The sequence below is a fragment of the Triturus cristatus genome, chromosome 9 (genome assembly GCF_964204655.1).
Source record: "Triturus cristatus chromosome 9, aTriCri1.1, whole genome shotgun sequence".
Classification (NCBI taxonomy): domain Eukaryota; kingdom Metazoa; phylum Chordata; class Amphibia; order Caudata; family Salamandridae; genus Triturus; species Triturus cristatus.
In genome coordinates, this window is record NC_140592.1 from 953,538,479 (window position 1) to 953,556,237 (window position 17,759).

Consider the following 17,759-nt stretch of genomic DNA (forward strand, 5'->3'; position numbering starts at 1 on the left):
CCGGTTTCTGGCTATCAGCCGTCATCAGCCAGGATAGCTTGACTCCAGTGGCACAGTGAGCACGGGTCCCACGTCTGGGAATACCCATCCCACTTAGGGCGAAAAGCGTTACAACAAACAAATGATGGACGGAATGCTGAAAATGCATACATTCTGGAGAGTCACATCAGCGGGCGAGCAACATTTAATATTTATTTTATTTATTATTTAATTTATAAGCACCCTTTAGGGTTTCTCAGTGCCAGTACACAATAACTTAAATCTGGGTCTTGTTTCATTACTTAAATTCAGTATCATAGTCATTCTGTGCCACTCAGTTACACAGTGCTTATGAAGTCTTACAATGAAGTGTTATATCCAGTATCCACCAATTGTTTTTTCAGGGATTCACTAGAGTTGTCAGGGTTTTACTGAGCTAGTCAATATGTAGGTGGCTAAGAGACCTTTTAGGTACCATGAATACTTTTGCATGTGAAAAACTGGTAAAGGAGGCAGGCTGATATATTCCGTGATTTATTTGGTCATATAGAGCAAACAGTATTTGTTTTCTCTGATTATTTGTTGATGCCTAAACATTCTCTGGCGCAGATGTGGTCTCCTGGTTAAATAACTAACCTCAGCGAGCAGACTTCTAATCCTGACTTCCCCACTTAAATGATGTTATGAATCCCTGTGCTTTAGTTATGTTGCTTTTACCAAGTGTGAGTGCTTAGAACCCAATTAATAAGCACAATCTAATACCTGGACGTTTACACAATGTCGACTTTGATTACAATTTTAATTGATGTCAGAGGACAAAAAATGCTAAATGTGACTTTTCTCCTATTTTGAAGGGGCCTCACTCCACCTGAGACAGAAATGTTATACATGCAGGAGGTAGAAAGGATGGATGGCTATGGAGAAGAAAGCTACCCCGCAAAGGTATAATCTGTTTGTTTTTAAGGCTGAGCAGTAGACTTGCAGGTACCTTTGTTGCAATTGGCAATTCTGCAGCACAATGCTGTCCCCAGTTTGTTCCTGAAGCACTGTTATTTTGATTTGGGATGCATGCAGATGCATCTACAAATGAACAAAAACAGGTATTGGTTGTTCATGACTGAGGTACAGAGTGGAGGATTTTGGTTGGGTGTTTTGTGATGATGTGCTATATTTGTATTGCTGTGGGAAGTGGATGAGACATATTTTCAGAAATTGCAGAGGGCAATGTTAATGTGCAGCCCTAAGGACCAGAGGTGTGCTTTTTGTGTATAATTGCCACTGGCTACCATGCGTGCTGGGGACAGACAGACATGGAAGGGGGTACGCATTTTAGGATGTCATCAGGCAGAAATAAGAATCTCTGAATGAGGTGAAGAAATCAAGTCATTTACAAAAATGAAGTTTTGTGTTGCGTGGCCCATTCTGGATAGCCTAGCAGCTTAATTCACAAATTCCCCCACATCCTTTGCCCTAAATTAGCAGTCACTGAAAGTGGGATTCATAGGAGTGTATCATAAGGGAATGCCAAGGGACACAGAGGGCTCTCTGCAGCACAGCAGACTTTTGCAGGTATTAAACAGATGTGATGTGTCCCAGAGAGAGTGCATAAAGACAGCAAGTAACTATTTGGGCATACAGTTGTATGTACTATCATGCACAAAAGAAGCTCAATGAGGCAATCGCATAGATTCAGGGAGAATCCCAGTCACTTGTTGGTGAGTGCCAGGGTAAACATCTAACTGCAACCGCATAGAGCGAGGGATTTCGAAGGGTTGACTATTTTGAAGCATTTTAAGTACTGCAGGTTTTTTTCATGGAGGTTTCTGACTAATTTGTTACAATGCACAAATAATCCTCCTATAATTTCATCAAGTTGATTTTAATAAAAGCCTTCAAATTGTGATATCTAAGGTTTTATTGTAATAAGTAAGTTGTGAAGTCAATGAATGCCCACTGACTAGAAAGTTATGGTAAAGTTACCTTAATTTAGGCAAATGTAATGGACCTTGTTTGCTCAAAGGGCTTGGTTGTGACAACAGTCCACACCCACACCTGTTACATTTTCCATAGTAACTCAGTAGTAATCCATATTCAGCCACCCTCCCAAACTAAACCTGATTCTACTTTTGCTGGTACTGCTCTGGAGGTCTGGCAACCACAATTGTTCTTTGGTAGTGAATTGGAACTATGTATTACTGGCATTACGTTGTAATTTGGAGGGATTTTGCCTTTTTTCTTTTCTTTTTTTTTTTTTTTTTAGTTTGTGTTCTATGGTAATATCATACTAGCCACCTAATTTTATGTTCTTGCAATGTTCTCTTGTTGCTTCTTATAGGACAGCCGAGGATACGATATCTGTATCGGAGCATGTTTGGATGGCATCTTTGTGAAGCACAAAAATGGCAGACCACCTGTGGTGTTTTGGTGAGCAAAATGTCAATCAAAAAATAAATGTATGCTCTGGATGACTTTTGGAGGGTGGTTTGAGTTTGGAGAGGAGTGCTGTACTTTAATTGAGTCTGTGTTCGAAGAAGCCATAGCCATGGTTTGTAAAGTAATATTTGGAAGTGTTTCAGAGAAATGCTGTTCCCTTCTTACATGCTACTACTATATTCTGGGTCTTTGAGATCACGCATGGAGAAGTTATAAAATGTTCCATGCAAGTGCATTTTCGATTTATTTTGTTTACTCTTGACTAGATTTATATTAGACCTTATCACAGGCGTGTTTGTAGATGAGGACTGGATCCATACCACATTTTACGGATAGCCATTGACTACGTAACTAATCCTCATTTTGAATCAGAAAATAGAAGTATATAACTTGTAGACATCCTTGAAATCTGGCATGGATATGGCCTTCATGGAACAATATTGGATTCTACTGTCCTGCTCAGCAACATGGTCCCCTGTCACTCTGCTGTAATTTTTGTGATTGGATCCCTTCCCCTACAGTTGGTTCTTATTGTTTAAAGCTTCCTGAGATTTGCCTAAAGATGTTGGCTTAATAATATTTCAAGTATATTTGCTAAGGTGCATGCTGGAAATCAGTTAGATTTCCTTACACAAATTTTCTACAATTTTAGTGGCTTACTTTTAATGTTCAATCACAAATGATTTTCCCCAAATTACAAACCCCACTGCAGCTACCCCTCCGCAAACTGAACATTGCTCAAGCATCGCTCTATATATGTCCCGAATTGCTTTCCTTATGTAGAGTTAACTATGCAATTGCACATATTTGGGAGCACACTACATTTTTTTTGGCATTAAAAGTGTTTTCCAAAGAGCACAGGTAACAGGGCAGGCGGGTCTGTATATATAAAAAAATGGGCTGATGTGGTTTCAAGTCGGTGAAAAACTCCATCCCTATTTGCACCCAGGCTCCACTACGAACGGTAATTTTAGCACTGTTCCTAAATGGTCAGATGGAATAGCATGGTGTTCTCTATCCAAAGCTCCTTCACGTTATCGTCTTCCCTGAGTTCTGAAAACTGAGTGATGGGGAATAAGCACTGCTGCCAATTTCTATTATCAGTAAAAAAAAAATAATCATGCTAATTTTTGATAGGCTATCCTGACTTGCTTTCTGAGGATTGTCTTCTTCTTTGAAATGATTTTTTGTTTCAAAATGCAAAATGTTGGGTGTATTCTCTATTTGAGGCATAGTTTGTTCAATCTCCTATTCCATACATGAAATCTAGGAAAGATAAATGAAAGGAGATTGCCAATACATTCTTATTTATTAGTACAAACTTTCAAAACAAAAATGCTGGAAATATTATCCCCAACTTCAGTCAGTATCAGTAAATTTGGTTCTCCTGCGCTTTGGTAACAATATAAACACACTTTATTTCTTTTGTGTCTCACCATTTCTGTCTGTAGGTGGCATGACATTGCGAACATGTCGCACAACAAGTCCTTTTTTACACTAGAGCTTGCCAGCAAGGAGGAAACTATTCAGTTCCAAACAGTGAGTGAATCTTTTCTTTTCCTACTTGGTTTCAAAGACATAGTAGCAATCTCTATGATAATAACTTGATTATGGAACATTATAATCTACATCAAGTACTTGGGGTTGGTAGCTGGTGTTTTTATGATTAGGCTTTGGAAAGAGTCTGCATGGCTGGTAGTCATTTTTAAATTACAATATTTCATTCTTACATTTGAGATGTTATGAAAATGACTTTAAAGAAACCATTGCAGTCCTAGGTTAACTACAAAGGGCATGATTTAGAGTATGGAGTATACTTTGTACTTCAGGACGACAGAGTAAAATACTCTGTTGCCCTGACAGAGTACATGTCCTCCGCATTTGGAGATGTCCGCTTGGCTGGCCGACATCTTTAATCATTGGCAGGTACTACCTTCACATCAGTCCCTGTCAATGTGAGAAACATCTGATGGACAGTACAGTCAAATTGATTGGCATTTGTCAAGCTTTTAAGATGTTTTTTGTTTTTCAAAGAAAATTCCCAAAGCAGGAGTCTGATTTTGATAAACCAAAAACTAACAAGTTTACTTACTACCTTCCTCTTGCAGATTAATCCAAATTCCGAATCCTTCAATAGTGAATGTAACAGTGCCAGATCTGCACTTGAGTGCTTGAATTAATCTCAGCCGCAGTTCATATTTCTCTGTGCCCCATTACATTCCAGCGTTTATTTGCTCACAGTGTCACTCCAGAGAGAAACCCAATGCAAATCAGCCTTCAGCCTACTCTAGTCTAGCGGGATCTGCATGGCTGTGCACCCACTGAATCGAAATACAAGCAATCCTAGACTGGATAGAGCCTTGTCGGGCCTTCTCCGTGAAGGATCAGCTTGAGTCCTTTGACAAAGCTAGCAGCAGATCTGTAAATGAAGGTGTAGAATGACTTCCTACAATGCTGAATAATCATTGACAGTTGCATATGTCGAAGAAATGGTTTGGTACTTCCAACAAGCTCCCGAGTTCTGTCCTGAAGGTCTTTAGATTCCTAGGTCTGCTCACTTCCTGTATTTTCCTAGTCACATATGCATGTTGGCATGTAAGGGTCTGCAGTGGTACCTCTGCTGGCAGTGGCTACAGTATGGGGAGACTATTCCAGCGCTGCAATGGAACTGGTATGGTGGGAAATGAGGCCAACGTGACCTATGGCATAGTCTTCTAAACACCCTCCAAAAGTGACTACGGTAGTGACGGATGCCTCCTCCTGTTGGTGGGGAGCTCACAGAATGATCCAGAAATCAATGGCCTCTGCTCTCTGGAGGAGCAGGCTTTTCATATCAACCTGTTAGACTTGCGAGTGATTCGGTTGGCGCTGAAGGTAGTCTTCCCTTCCACCGAGAGTCAGGCCGCCCCCATCTTGACGGCCAGCAATGTGGCTTGCCAAAAAGCAGTGAGGAATAGGGTCTCGCCTCCTTTGCCTGGAAGCTTTGACTGTGGTCTTGAGCACCAAGGGATCTGGTTAACTGCCAATCAGCTAGCAGGGTCTCTGCCTTTCGAGCCGACATCCTGAGCTGGCATGATGTTGCCGATCCTGAGCAGCAACTTCTGCCACTGGTAGCCCAAGACATCTTCGCCCATGGGGGCACTCCTGAGGTGGACAGGTTTGCCTCATTGGACAATGCTCAAAGGGGAGCATTGGGGAACATAATAAAATAAAATTTCCGCTGCAATACGTGTTTTCCCCCATTCCATTGATTCCCTGTATCCTGAGGAAGATTTGCCAGGACCGAGCTCAAATCCTCCTCATTGGCCTGGATTGGTAACAAAGGTTGGTACACAGACCATTGGCGCATCACTTTTTTTTTAATGGGGTTGTTGAATCTGTATCCCCGGAACCGTTTTGTTGTTTCCCAATGGGACCTTAATCCAGTGTTAACTTTTCTTGTGGGGACCCTGTTCCAGCCCCAGCAAAGTAGTCTCTTTAGGATGGTAAGGATGTTGACATTGAAAACTGTCACCTTAATAGCCATTACTTCGGTCAGAAGGTTAAGTGAGATGCAAGGTCAGTTTCTTTTTGTCCTCCCTTCAATACCTGTTTCCCATAAAAGTTAGTGATGCGAACCAGGGTTGCTTTTCTGCCAAAGGTGGTCATTCCCACCTGTGCCCCGCCCCATCCCAAGAAGGAGGAGGAGCGTTTCCATAGGTTGGATCGTAGGTGGACGGTCTAATTCTACCTGGACCACATGCCAAAAAGCATATATGACTGGATATCCAGCTCTCTGTCGGATATTGTGGTGCAAAGAAGGTCAAATCTGTCCAGAAATTGAACCTTTCCAGGCGGATCATTCTCTGCAGCAAAACCTGCTCTGTACTGAGGAGAAGGATTCTCCAGGAGGGGCCCAAGCTCATTCCACTAGGGCTAAAGTCAGCACTTCTGTTCTTGCAAGGGAAGGTTCCAATAGGAAACGTATGTAAATCGTCCAAATAGTCATCACTACGCACTTTTGCCAATCATTTCTGCCAGGATTTAGAGGTGCGTAGAGATGGCTACTTTGCCAGATCTGTCTTGCAGGATTTTCTTTTAAAAGTATCCATCATCACTTCTCCCAGGCAGGGTACTGCTCGGCAATCAATTCTCCAGGTTAGGTATCTGCAGTTGGAAATATCCATCAGAAGCAAAAGTTGATTACCTGCAGTAACATTCGTTCTGGTAGATACTCTATCCACCTGCAGATCCCTCACAGACACGCCTCCTTTCCCATTTGATGGATTATTACAGGGTAAGTTAATAAGTTCCCTAATAGGCATATTTAGGCACTGTGCTTCTTTATCATTATTGATGTCATTCTGCCTGTTTACCCTAAAGCCTTGGAAAAAATGGATCGTAACTGACATTATTGCACCACTGCAGGGGGTGCACTTTATTGCTTCTGTGATGCAATAGATGAGGCCAGTTCTCCCCATCGGCGACGTGAGAGCTTTGAAATTTCCGGATCCATCTGATGCCTGAGATAATTCTCCGGGTGAGGAGTCTGCTGAAATTATGGTTCAACATATAAAGAGTAGCAGCCTTCTCTCCCTCATTTCCACAATTGTTCGCAGCCAGGTGCCTTCTGGGTCAGATTTTTCATGAGTTACTTTAGTAATCAAGTTGTTGTGAGATAATGGCCCCACCTTTTCTGTCTGGTTCAGAGGAGTCTGGGATGTTCCAACCCAACTAATTCTTGCAAAGGTTCACTGCCTCTTCTTTTTCAAAGATGGGACGCTTGCAGAAAAGCCATGTCACTCCTTTTATTTTTTAGACTGGCATTTGTTTTAATCATTGTTAACATGAATTTCCAGTTCATTTTGATCAGAAGCATAAAAATAGTTTATACAGTTTTTGCCTGGTGTGCTGATTTAACCTTTCAGAGCTTCACGTCCGAACAGGAAACTAAATCTCTGTAGAAATATCTCAGGAATCTCCAAATCTCAACTTGCTTTATCGAGGCCTCTGTACAATGAAATGGGGTATTTCTGCTCCAATTTAGAATACTCAGAATGTTTCCTGCCACAAATGTAACAATTTCCCTAATCAAATGCCCTTACAGTGCTACTTGCATGAAATGTAACCAGTAATATTTAGATCCTGGAACACTTTCTATTCTCCACCTCATTACTTTTATTTTTGTATTAATTAAAATATATTTCCCCAGACCATCCCTTCTCTTCAGTCACTGTTCTCCACGTTCAATCTCAGCCGGGTAAGGAATTGCTGGGTCTAAAGGACACTATATTCTTTGGAGAAGCGTTTAATGGACAACCCTTGCAGATTATTTACCGGTATAAATACATGTAATTATCCTGCAAAACGAGTATTCTTGAATGGGATCTTGACCGTTCAGAAAAAGTTTTGTTCTACAGAAGTTACATTTATGTTTTCCATGATTAGTAATTGAGGCAACATTAAGGTGCTATGCAAATAGTTCAATCCTAACCATTAACTGGTGATATACACTTCAATGGCACACAGACAGACCGTTGTGTGCCTCATAGTGAAACACTTCCTTTACATTCAGGTTTCTAATTCGATTTTGTGGATCTGCGCAGCAAAGAGAAAGAATGTTAATTTTAAAGAGTTGTAACTCTTTAGCTGGGTGAGATCTGAACCAAATTACTTACCTAGTTTCTCAGTTTGGCTTGGTATATTTTGCCAACTAATATATGTGTAGAAATTGGCTGATGGTTCCAAGAGCTGATGGGTGCTCTAATGTCTAGTTTATTATATTTTCTGACTATGTTTGTGTATGTTAAGAATTCTATTTCAATATGTGCGGTGTTAAGTCGTAGACTTGTTAGTCTTCTTGATACTCCAGTCTATGTGCCCGTGTCTGAATTTATCTAAAATCTGGACGTGGCACAGGCCTATTCTGTATTCATGTCCCTGTAGTATGCCCAGACACCCTCTATTGCCTGGGGAATGCAGTATCTCCACTCTTACTACTCGGCTGTAGCTATCCTAGATTCAGTTTTCATCTACCCTCCTCTTGGTTGATTCTATTCCTGGTATCTCTTTTGTTTTGTGAAGACTAGTTTTGGTTAAATTCCATTTCCCTGCACAAACTATGAGCATGTCCACCACAGGACGCTTGTTTTTTTTTTATTTTGAGGAGCTGAGTTTTTCCAACTATAAAGACAATGATGTTAGCTTTCTGTGGCAACCAATTAAATGCTAGATTTCTGATGTAAATATTTACTTAAATGTAAATTGCCAGTTTGGTTCTTCGATCTTTTATGATTGATGGAATCCTGTAACCTAGTATAAACGCCTGCGTCTAATATCCTTATTACAGGCGAGTTGTGACGCATCCATTCACCTGTAATAAAAAAGACATTAACTGTAATAACTTGTGGGCTGTGGAATGAACCTCCTACTGACATCAGACAAAGCGAGAATTTAATGCAATTCAGGAAGAAGTTGAAGACATGGTTGTTCCCGAGGGAGGAGTAATACACAGATGGAATGTTACTGATCCATCATGTTCTCTTATTTTGGTTCCCTCCCCCCCCCTTAATTTTTATCTATATGTCTCATTTTATGGTGGCCGATCAACTATGCAATATAACAACAAGGTACTCTCCCAGCGCCAGGATACCCGTTGGGTGATAGTGCGCTATATAAATCTAGTTTACATTACATTACTTGTTACAGTTGAGTTCTGCCATCTCAGTGCTGCTGCGAGAGCTAGTACCCAAGGGGAAAGGCAGGATAAGTAGCGCAGTTAAAGCTGCAGTTTAAACAAATTAAAACGAAGCTAGACTTATCCTCCTGCTGTTTCATTTTCTACATGAGCAGTAATAAGCAGAGAAGAGATGTTTAGGTTAACTTGGCAAATGTTTTGCACACTTTAAAACAATATAGGAAAGATATGATCTCTCTGCGTGGTCGCTACACATTCTGAACTACAGCGTGTTTAAAAAAAAATTAAAAATCTGACTTGTATGAAACTGATTATAATATACTTTTGCAACAAATATCCTACTGATTTTCGATGTGTTTAATTTTGCACTAGAGATGTTATCTAAAAGTCTTCATATTTGCAAACTTTCTATCCTTTTCGTATGAAAGGCTGTACTTTATTTGATATATAGCACCTGGAAATCTTATGCAAACCAGTTATTGTTCTTTTTAATAAGCCATTCAAGCAAAGGTGAAAAGTGTTTTTCATTTTATTATGTGCAGGAAATGCAAAGTTTTCTTTTGTAATCTCTGTCCGCAGAACTCTTATATTGATACCTAGTTAGTTGTTTGCCATTCCCAAAAGATCCGTCATGGGCGCTTTATTGAACTTCTAAGTTCCACACCAAAAAAGTAGAATGCATGAACAAATAGGATTACCTTGAAGAAAACCATTTTTACAGGTAGTTTTTTAAAGCCCATGTTGCATTCACAGCCATTACATTTAAGGGCTTTGAAAAATTACCTGGGCAATAAGATGTGGGTGTAGATATTGAAAGAAAGGCGAGGAATTGACATGTCTCATAAGGATGGCTCTGTTTGAATCATTTCACCCAATGTGGGTTTGTCAAAGTTGTGTAATTGTGCGTTTTGTGTAATAAACTACAGGGATGGAGCTAATACTAAATAGTTTCAGTGATGTGGTAAGACGAAATAAATTATACAAACCTATCCTTTGTAATTTCCAATGCAGGACCTTCTTTATAATCTAGATACCACGCCGCACCTGACTGCCTTTTATCAAAGGGTTTAACTCGATCACCAAAGCACAGGCAGACAGCACCCTCGTTTTAAGGCACTGTCATTACAAAAATGTCTTTGTGAGGCATAAAATATATCTGTTAAATATATTCAACCATTATGGATTATAGGAAGCTGACTCTGTATGTGGTACGCCACTAGGTGGTTATACCATGCACAGAGTCCTGGGGTTTCCCAAAAGTGTACATGGCTCAATGTAAAACCCAAGTGCTCTATTAGTGGTAGTGTGGGCAAGCAGCCTTAGACCTAACACAGAGGAGTGTAAGATATTTATTGCACAAAATTGACCAATAAAGGAGACACAGCTCAAAAAGGAGATCCACACCAATTTTAGAAAAATAAGCTTTGTTTGTACTTCGCAATAATTTAAGTATGTTTTTAAATAAAAATACTTTTAAGTTTCAAAAATTGACAGTGCAGTTTCTGAACAGTTCAATGTTATCCCATGGGGAAAACAATATTGCAGTTAAACAGGTAAGTATCACACTTCCAGTTGCAGTCTCCTGGACCAAAGGTCAGCAGGGGGCAAGGGCCAAGTGAGTACAAAAACTGCACCACCAGCGGCACAGGTGCTGCCGGGTGGAGAGGTCAAAATCTGAGTTTGGCCCAGTGCGTTTCAATGGAGACTGGCGTCCTCAAAGCCACACTGCTTGCAGGTAAGTAGATCATTTGCAGGGGCCAAGCTTTGGGGCTTAGGACAAGCACTGGGGGACCACAAAGCAGCCCCAAACGTACACCACCAGCGGTATGAGGACAGCCACGTGCAGGGTGCTATTACGGAGTCGACAAACAGGCTGCAGGTGTGGCACCCAGTTTGTAGAAGGGAGACCAATGACAGCAGAGGTATGTAGAGATGTAGAGGCTCGTAGGGGCACCGTTGGTTCAGCTCACCAAGGCCCAGGGGCTTTGGGTGAAGGGTTGCCTTTTACCTTCAGAGTCTTTGTCAGGATTGCTAGGGAGACTTCACTGGACAGGTGAGCCACTCCGACTCAGGCCATGGGCGTCGTCAGGTGCAGAGTGGGCAGAAGTTGCAGTTCCAGCTGGATCCGAAGCCCTTGGAGCAGATTTGTTCTGGACAGTTTCGCTGTCCACAGGAGATTGGAGTCTTTTTGGAAGGCAGCAGTCCTCCCAGGGTTTCAGAGGTCGCTGGCTGCAAGACGGGTAGCAGAGTCCTGGAGGCTGGTAAGGCTGGTAAGGCAGTCGTCGTCTTCAGTGTTCTCTGCAGTGACGTCTTCTTTCTTCTTAGGTCATCGCAGATCTAGTTTCCAGGTCTGGGGGAGCCACCTAAATACTACAATTAGTGGTGTTTAAGGGGAGTAGTAGATAGGGCCAATGGGCACCTTACCTGGGGTGACTACCCCCACTATTAAGCCACCCTCCTTTGGGAGGGGGCATAGACCTAGCCCTGATTGGATGAGTCCCCTCATCTTCAAGATGGAGGGGGCTGAAAAGTGTACCTAACTTTCGCATCCTCCACCTGAGGAGTGAAGTTGGCAAAGGTAGGCACACCTCCTAGTCCCTTTGAGTTTTCCTGACAATTTTCCTGCCCAACGTGGGTGTGTAAACCGGGGGCTACCACCTGCTAGCAGCAGAGACTGGGGGGGGGGGGGTCACATTACAAAGGCAGCAGGCCTTTGAAGTGTCTCCTTCAAGCACTGGCCCATCCTGTGGGAGGAGATGCTGCACCTCTGCCCACGATGTGCATTGTTTCTGGTGCCAGGGAGCAAAGGCTCTCCTCCAGGGGTCCAGAAGCATGTCTGCGTGTGTCAGGCTGCCTAAAGCCAGTCAGTGCCCACACCAGGGTCAGTAGATTTTTAGGGGGCACCTCTGAGGTGCCTTCTGAGTACGTTTTAATAAATCCTACACTGGCATCGGTGTGGATTTAGTACCAGGAGCTGTTTGGTATCAACCACTTCTGGTTTCAGTGAATTCATCATGGTGCTGGTGAACTAGTTGTCGAGTTTCCAGCACATGTACACCTCATGGCTTCCATGGCACTTGCAATATGTAAGAATGAACTTAATTGTTGTAGAGGCATATCTACTCAGGCAGATATGCCCTCAACTATGGTATAGTGCAACCTGCCTTAGGGATGTGAGGCCTGCTTGAGAGGTGGCTTACCTATACCTACAGGTAGTGCTGGCTGGCATGGCAGCCACGCAGGGTGCCATGTTGACTTTGTTGGCACTTTTTCACACAAACGTTTCACTATGGGTTCTATTTGCAAAACTAGTTTTATGACAGTCTTCACTTTAGTTGCTTTATTAGTGGTATCCAGTGTACATTCATGAGGGGTAGGTCCATGGCATCTTTTCAGAAAAAACAATGACTATGCACAATCCATTTAAACTTGTATGGAAATTTGTCTTATATGGGTTTCCACAAAATATTAAATGGATCCAATTCTCCTGGACCTCCGTTTGACACCCCAGTTCTAGATCAACAAACCAAATAATTGCGGTCTTTTTTCTAATAGAAGAGAAATATTCCCCCATGGTCAGCTGGACCTTTCCTTCCTCAAACAATTCTTTATTGACATTTTCTTCTTTTTGTCAAGGTGCAGTTCCACAGACCTAGACACCTTTTGTGGAGTACTATTCTCTATATATGGTTTAATTCAAAATAGTGAGACTAATCATGGTACTTTTTAAGCAACTAGTTGCTCATCAATGCACAACTATTTTTCTTTTTATTCATAAAGTAATGTAAGCTTCATTTTTTGTTTTTTAGGATGACATGGAGACTGCCAAGTACGTGTGGAGGATGTGTGTTGCCAGGCACAAATTTTATAGACTGAACAAGTGCAGCCTGTAAGTTATCACTACAAATGGGTCTGGGGAATATAAATTGATTTTTCTTTCTTCTCAGCTGCACCATATTTTAGTCTATATGTTTGTTGGTACACTGCTTCATTCTCTTCTAGTTATTACCTACATGGTTCTCTCTTTTACCACAGCTGACTCTATTTTCTATTGTTTTATGTACCACATGCCTATCCATATATTTGTTGACCATTTGATCAACTTTTCACTGGTCTAAATCAAGATACCTCTCTTCAGTCACAGTTGGTGTTGCAATGTCACTAAAGTACACAGTACGGCACACTCTTAGCTCAAGAGTAAGTGGTATGCCTAGAAATTCATTTTAAGGGAACATGGAGTGGGCCACAAAAAAACTGATAGGTTAGCTATAATTGTAAAGGCAGACTGTTTTTGTGAGTTTATGTATGTGTCTATGTAATATATATTATTTATCTAGTAGATTGCCAAAGATTGTACTAGACCCAGCGAGTGTCGGAGCACTTTTGCGAACATCAGTGGTTGGAATCATACCAGCTGCAGTGTTTTCTCCATTTTTAATGTTTTGTAAAATATACGCTACAATTTTAGGCAACTCTTACTACGTCTTTTAGAGTGGTATTTCTCAAAGAGAGCAGTATGTCATCAGTGCACAAGTGATGTTATATACAAATATATACTCATTAATTTAAATTATAGATGGCATACCTTTGTAAAAATGTATAGAAATTGAGGATAAGTATAACCCTACCATGATAATTAGCAACAGCTTGCAAAGGAGATCTGAGGGAAGAAAAATATCAAATGTTTGTCTTAAAAGTAAATCCGTTATTTGAAATGTAGCCTGTTGCACTTTTTTCATTAGAAGCAGTGTTTGCTCTGGCTTGGCGGGACCAGCAAGGCCATTAATGGCTCTTGGAGGGGTGTTTTGCGAACCCCCACTCCACCATTGATTTTAGCCCCGGGGACTTGATCCCCGGTAGTCCACGATGGACCACCTTAATTGTTCACATTTTGCCCTGTGGGTGGTGGTTCCTGTAGCATGCGGAGGACCATGTGGCCCACACATTGCTTTACAATATTTAGCAATGTGTGGGCCACATGTGGTGGTCCTCGGGGCTCACCACATTATTTTTAATCTAAATCTGTGCAACGGGAAGGAGGCGGTCCCCGAGGCTGTAATTTAAATCTGTGCATCGGGGAGGTGGAATATAATCATGTTACTGCCCCGGGGAGGTGGCGGTCCTCGGGGCTTTGAATAGCCTGAGGAGGGGTCCCTGTGCGCCCCCCTCCTTTTTCCACAATGATCCCAGAACCTGGCCCACTGGGGGGCTTATTAATGAATAAGTGCGAGATCCTGCGCTTGATTTTTTTATTTACTGCGGGAGTCTCAGAGCCTAAGCATCTCCCGCCAAAAATAAGAGAAAACAAAAAAAGCTTTTTTGGTCCTCCTCCCCCCTCGCTCAAGAGTCCTAGGGGGGATCAGGGCGTCTCTACCCTTCCCTCTTTTCTTTAAAAAAAATGTTTTTTCTGTCACTTCGCTTAAAGCCGACTCACAAGATGACTGCTAACACTACCTCGTTTGGAGTGTTGGCAGCCAGTCAGATCTCCGCACGAGATCGAAGGGTTCGCGGATCCTACAAGTGTGTGTGTATATATATTTACTCATTTCAGGTTGGCTTGATTGGTATTTTACCAATTCAAAGCGGTAATACTGTGCCTGGAGTGGTAAATGGCTTTTGTCATTTTACAGCTTGGCAAGGACAGCACTGTGCTAGTCCTATGCTTAAAGACTTTGCTGTAGAAATGGCAAAAGACTTTGTCCATTTCTATCTCGGCGTGGATAGCACTGTGCTAATCGTATGCTTAAAAATTTTGATAGAAAAGCAGACATTTGAGGTGAGCAGATCTAGAGTGTCCGCTGGTGTTGAGAGTGCTCTATACAGGAGCTGCTTTCCACCTAAACTTGAAAACTACCCAGAGTTCTCTGCTTTTTTGTTTTGCATAATTTGTCACTCTATGCCTGAAAGGGTATTCTTTTGATTGAGATATATATATATATATATATATATATATATATATATATTTTTTTTTTCTTTTTTTTTCTTTAAGTAACTCGGGAACTACTGAACAGATTTACACCATTTAACTTAACAAAAAGGTAGCTTTCTGGACCAACAGCTATCTTTCTGCCAAATTTGGTGTAATGCCGTTATGCGGTTTGGGCTATAGTCGTATCTAAAGTTTCCTATGGAAATTAACATTGGGGAAAACACATTTTGGGACACCCCTTTTTCATGGCCCCTGCTTGACGGATCACCCTGAACTTACAACACAGCAGGTGAAGGGATTGGCAAATTCGTTTTGAAAATTTCATGAGGATCCATCAAACAACAACAAAGTTATAGACAAATGAAAAAATCGCTCTTCCTATGGAAACTAGGTCCTAACTATAACTACCTACTGGCGACTGCCAGTAGGTAAAATAAATATATATATATTTGCCTGTAGCTTTGGCGCAGTTTGATGAATCATCACGGAATTCACCCCCCAAAAAGTGCACTGTAATTCTTGTTGTGCATGGAAAGTTTTAGGGCGATCCGTCAAGCGGGGGTCAAGATTTAGGGGGGAGGTAAAAAAAAAACAACAGTTTTTCCAATGTTAATTCCCATAGGGATTTTAAAGAGGACTAATCTCTGGACGGATTTACACCAGATTTAGCAGAAAGTTAGTTCTTGGTCCAGAAAGAGTGCTTTGTGATGTGGTGTAAATCCATTTATTAGTTTTGGAGATACTAAATGAAATCCAAATATGTATATCTTGAGGCTCGAAGGCTCCGCAAACCCTCTCGATCTTGTGCTGAGATCTGATTCGAGGCCAACACTTTAGCTAGGAAGTGTTGGCAGCCATCTTGTGACTCGGCTTCAGCCGAGCCCCTGAAGAAATTTGTAAAGAGAAGAGGACAGTGTAGGAATTCCCTAACCCCCCCCCCCCCCTCCCAATGCTTGTCATGGAATCTCCCAGGGACCCCGACATAGCCAAAAAGCATGTAAAAACAAAAGAGGCCCCCCTCCGGTAATTAAAAACTAAATTTATATATATATATTTAAAAAGGCCAGACGGAAGTCGCAGGAGGCCCCTTGGGGTCAAAAGCCCTCCTGTTACCAGCAGTAAGTCCCACACAGCGGGATTGCCGAGATCTGGTCGGAGGCCCCGTCGCCTTTCTCCCCAACTCTGCAAACGTGTCTAGTTAAAAAACAGTAGAAATGCACTTAAATAAAAAACGTTATAGTTCGGCTCGCTCCTGTACAAAACCATTGAAATTCAGCAGTTATACTTACCTGAGCTAACTATAACTTATGCCCCTGTGATGCACTGCTTATGACCCCACTTATTAATTCACTCATGACATGGTCCGTGCATGCCAGACTGATTTTAATGAAATAGAAGAGGAAGATATTTGAGAACTCACTTAAAATGTGTCCACTCTTTTCTCATACAGCACTAACCGTAATTTCTATGACCGACTGAACCCCCTCCTTTTGTTCCTATCTGAATTAAATGTTTTAAGTTATACCAGTTTGATTCAATCAACGTGGCTTCAGGTTTCCATACTTTTGTAATAGGTAACACCAGTAGTGCTCTAGTTGTTCTTTGGAACACTCTAGAGACTGCAGTAGAACACAAGGGAATCACTTGACAGGCTGCTCCTGTTGAAAGTACATGATTTTCTGAGAATGTCAGACTTCATTTTCATATGGCTGAGAAAGATCGTGTGAATTTACAGAATATTTGCTCTCAATGTAGCCTCTGGAGCACCTTCTAAAACCTCTGTGGGAAAATTATGAGAAAACAGTTTTCTCTCAAACATGATTCATGAAATCCCAGTAGAAGGCTTTTTCACACCTTAGAACACACCACAATTTCTAAAATTAAACTAATATGGTACCATTAACATCAAATTTTAGTTAAAATATAAATCATTTATCACCCTTTATAAGTTCTCCTTTTTGTGACCCTCAATACCAGCCATTCACTACAATGCATTTCAATGAGGTGCTATCATGTATATTGGTCCCAAGATGGCTGCCAACACACCCTGCTTGAAATGTTGGCAGCCAATCAGATCCCACCATGAGATCTGTGCTTAGGCTCCGCCCAGATATTTCACATTTGGTTTTCTTTTAATACTTCCAAAACTAATGAACGGATTAGCACCAAATAACAAAAAGTGTGATCTCTGGAAACAAATCTACATTTCTGCCAAACTTGGTGTTATTTCGTCCAGTGGTTTAGGCTGCAGGCGTGTCTAAAGACTCTAAGGGAATTAACATAGGAAACATACTTTTTTTAACCACCCCCCATTTTCTCAGCCCCTGCTTGATGGATCGCCCCAAACTTTTCCATGCACAACTTGAAACATTACACGCTTTTTGGGAAAATCTCATGTTTGTCCACCGGTACCAAAGATATAGGCAAGTCAAAAAACGCTATAAATCTCCTTGCTATCCAAAAACCCATACCCACCCTAAACCTTGCCACCCACAAACCATACCCACCCTATAAAATCCCTTACCACCAAAAAACCCACATCCACTTTAAACCCTAAAATTCCCTTGCCACCCAAAAACCCATACCCACCCTGAAACCTAAAAATTCCCTTGCCACTCAAAAACCCATACCCACACTTAATCCTAAAAAATACCTTACACTCCAGAACCCATACCTCCCTTAAACCCTAAAAATTCCATTGCCACCCAAAAAACCATACCTGCCCTAAACCCTAAAAATTCC

General features: G+C 41.5%; 1 protein-coding gene across 2 annotated transcripts in view; it reads left to right on the plus strand.

Moving 5' to 3' along the window:
• Positions 1-17,759, plus strand: part of PTPN21 (protein tyrosine phosphatase non-receptor type 21) — a 438,348-nt gene that overhangs the window by 200,186 nt on the left and 220,403 nt on the right. For both annotated transcript variants that reach the window (XM_085626579.1, XM_085626580.1), the window contains exons 7-10: positions 834-921; positions 2,315-2,403; positions 3,864-3,951; positions 12,898-12,977. In XM_085626579.1, the coding sequence (XP_085482705.1) occupies positions 834-921; positions 2,315-2,403; positions 3,864-3,951; positions 12,898-12,977 (345 nt within the window). The remainder of the gene's footprint in view (positions 1-833; positions 922-2,314; positions 2,404-3,863; positions 3,952-12,897; positions 12,978-17,759) is intronic.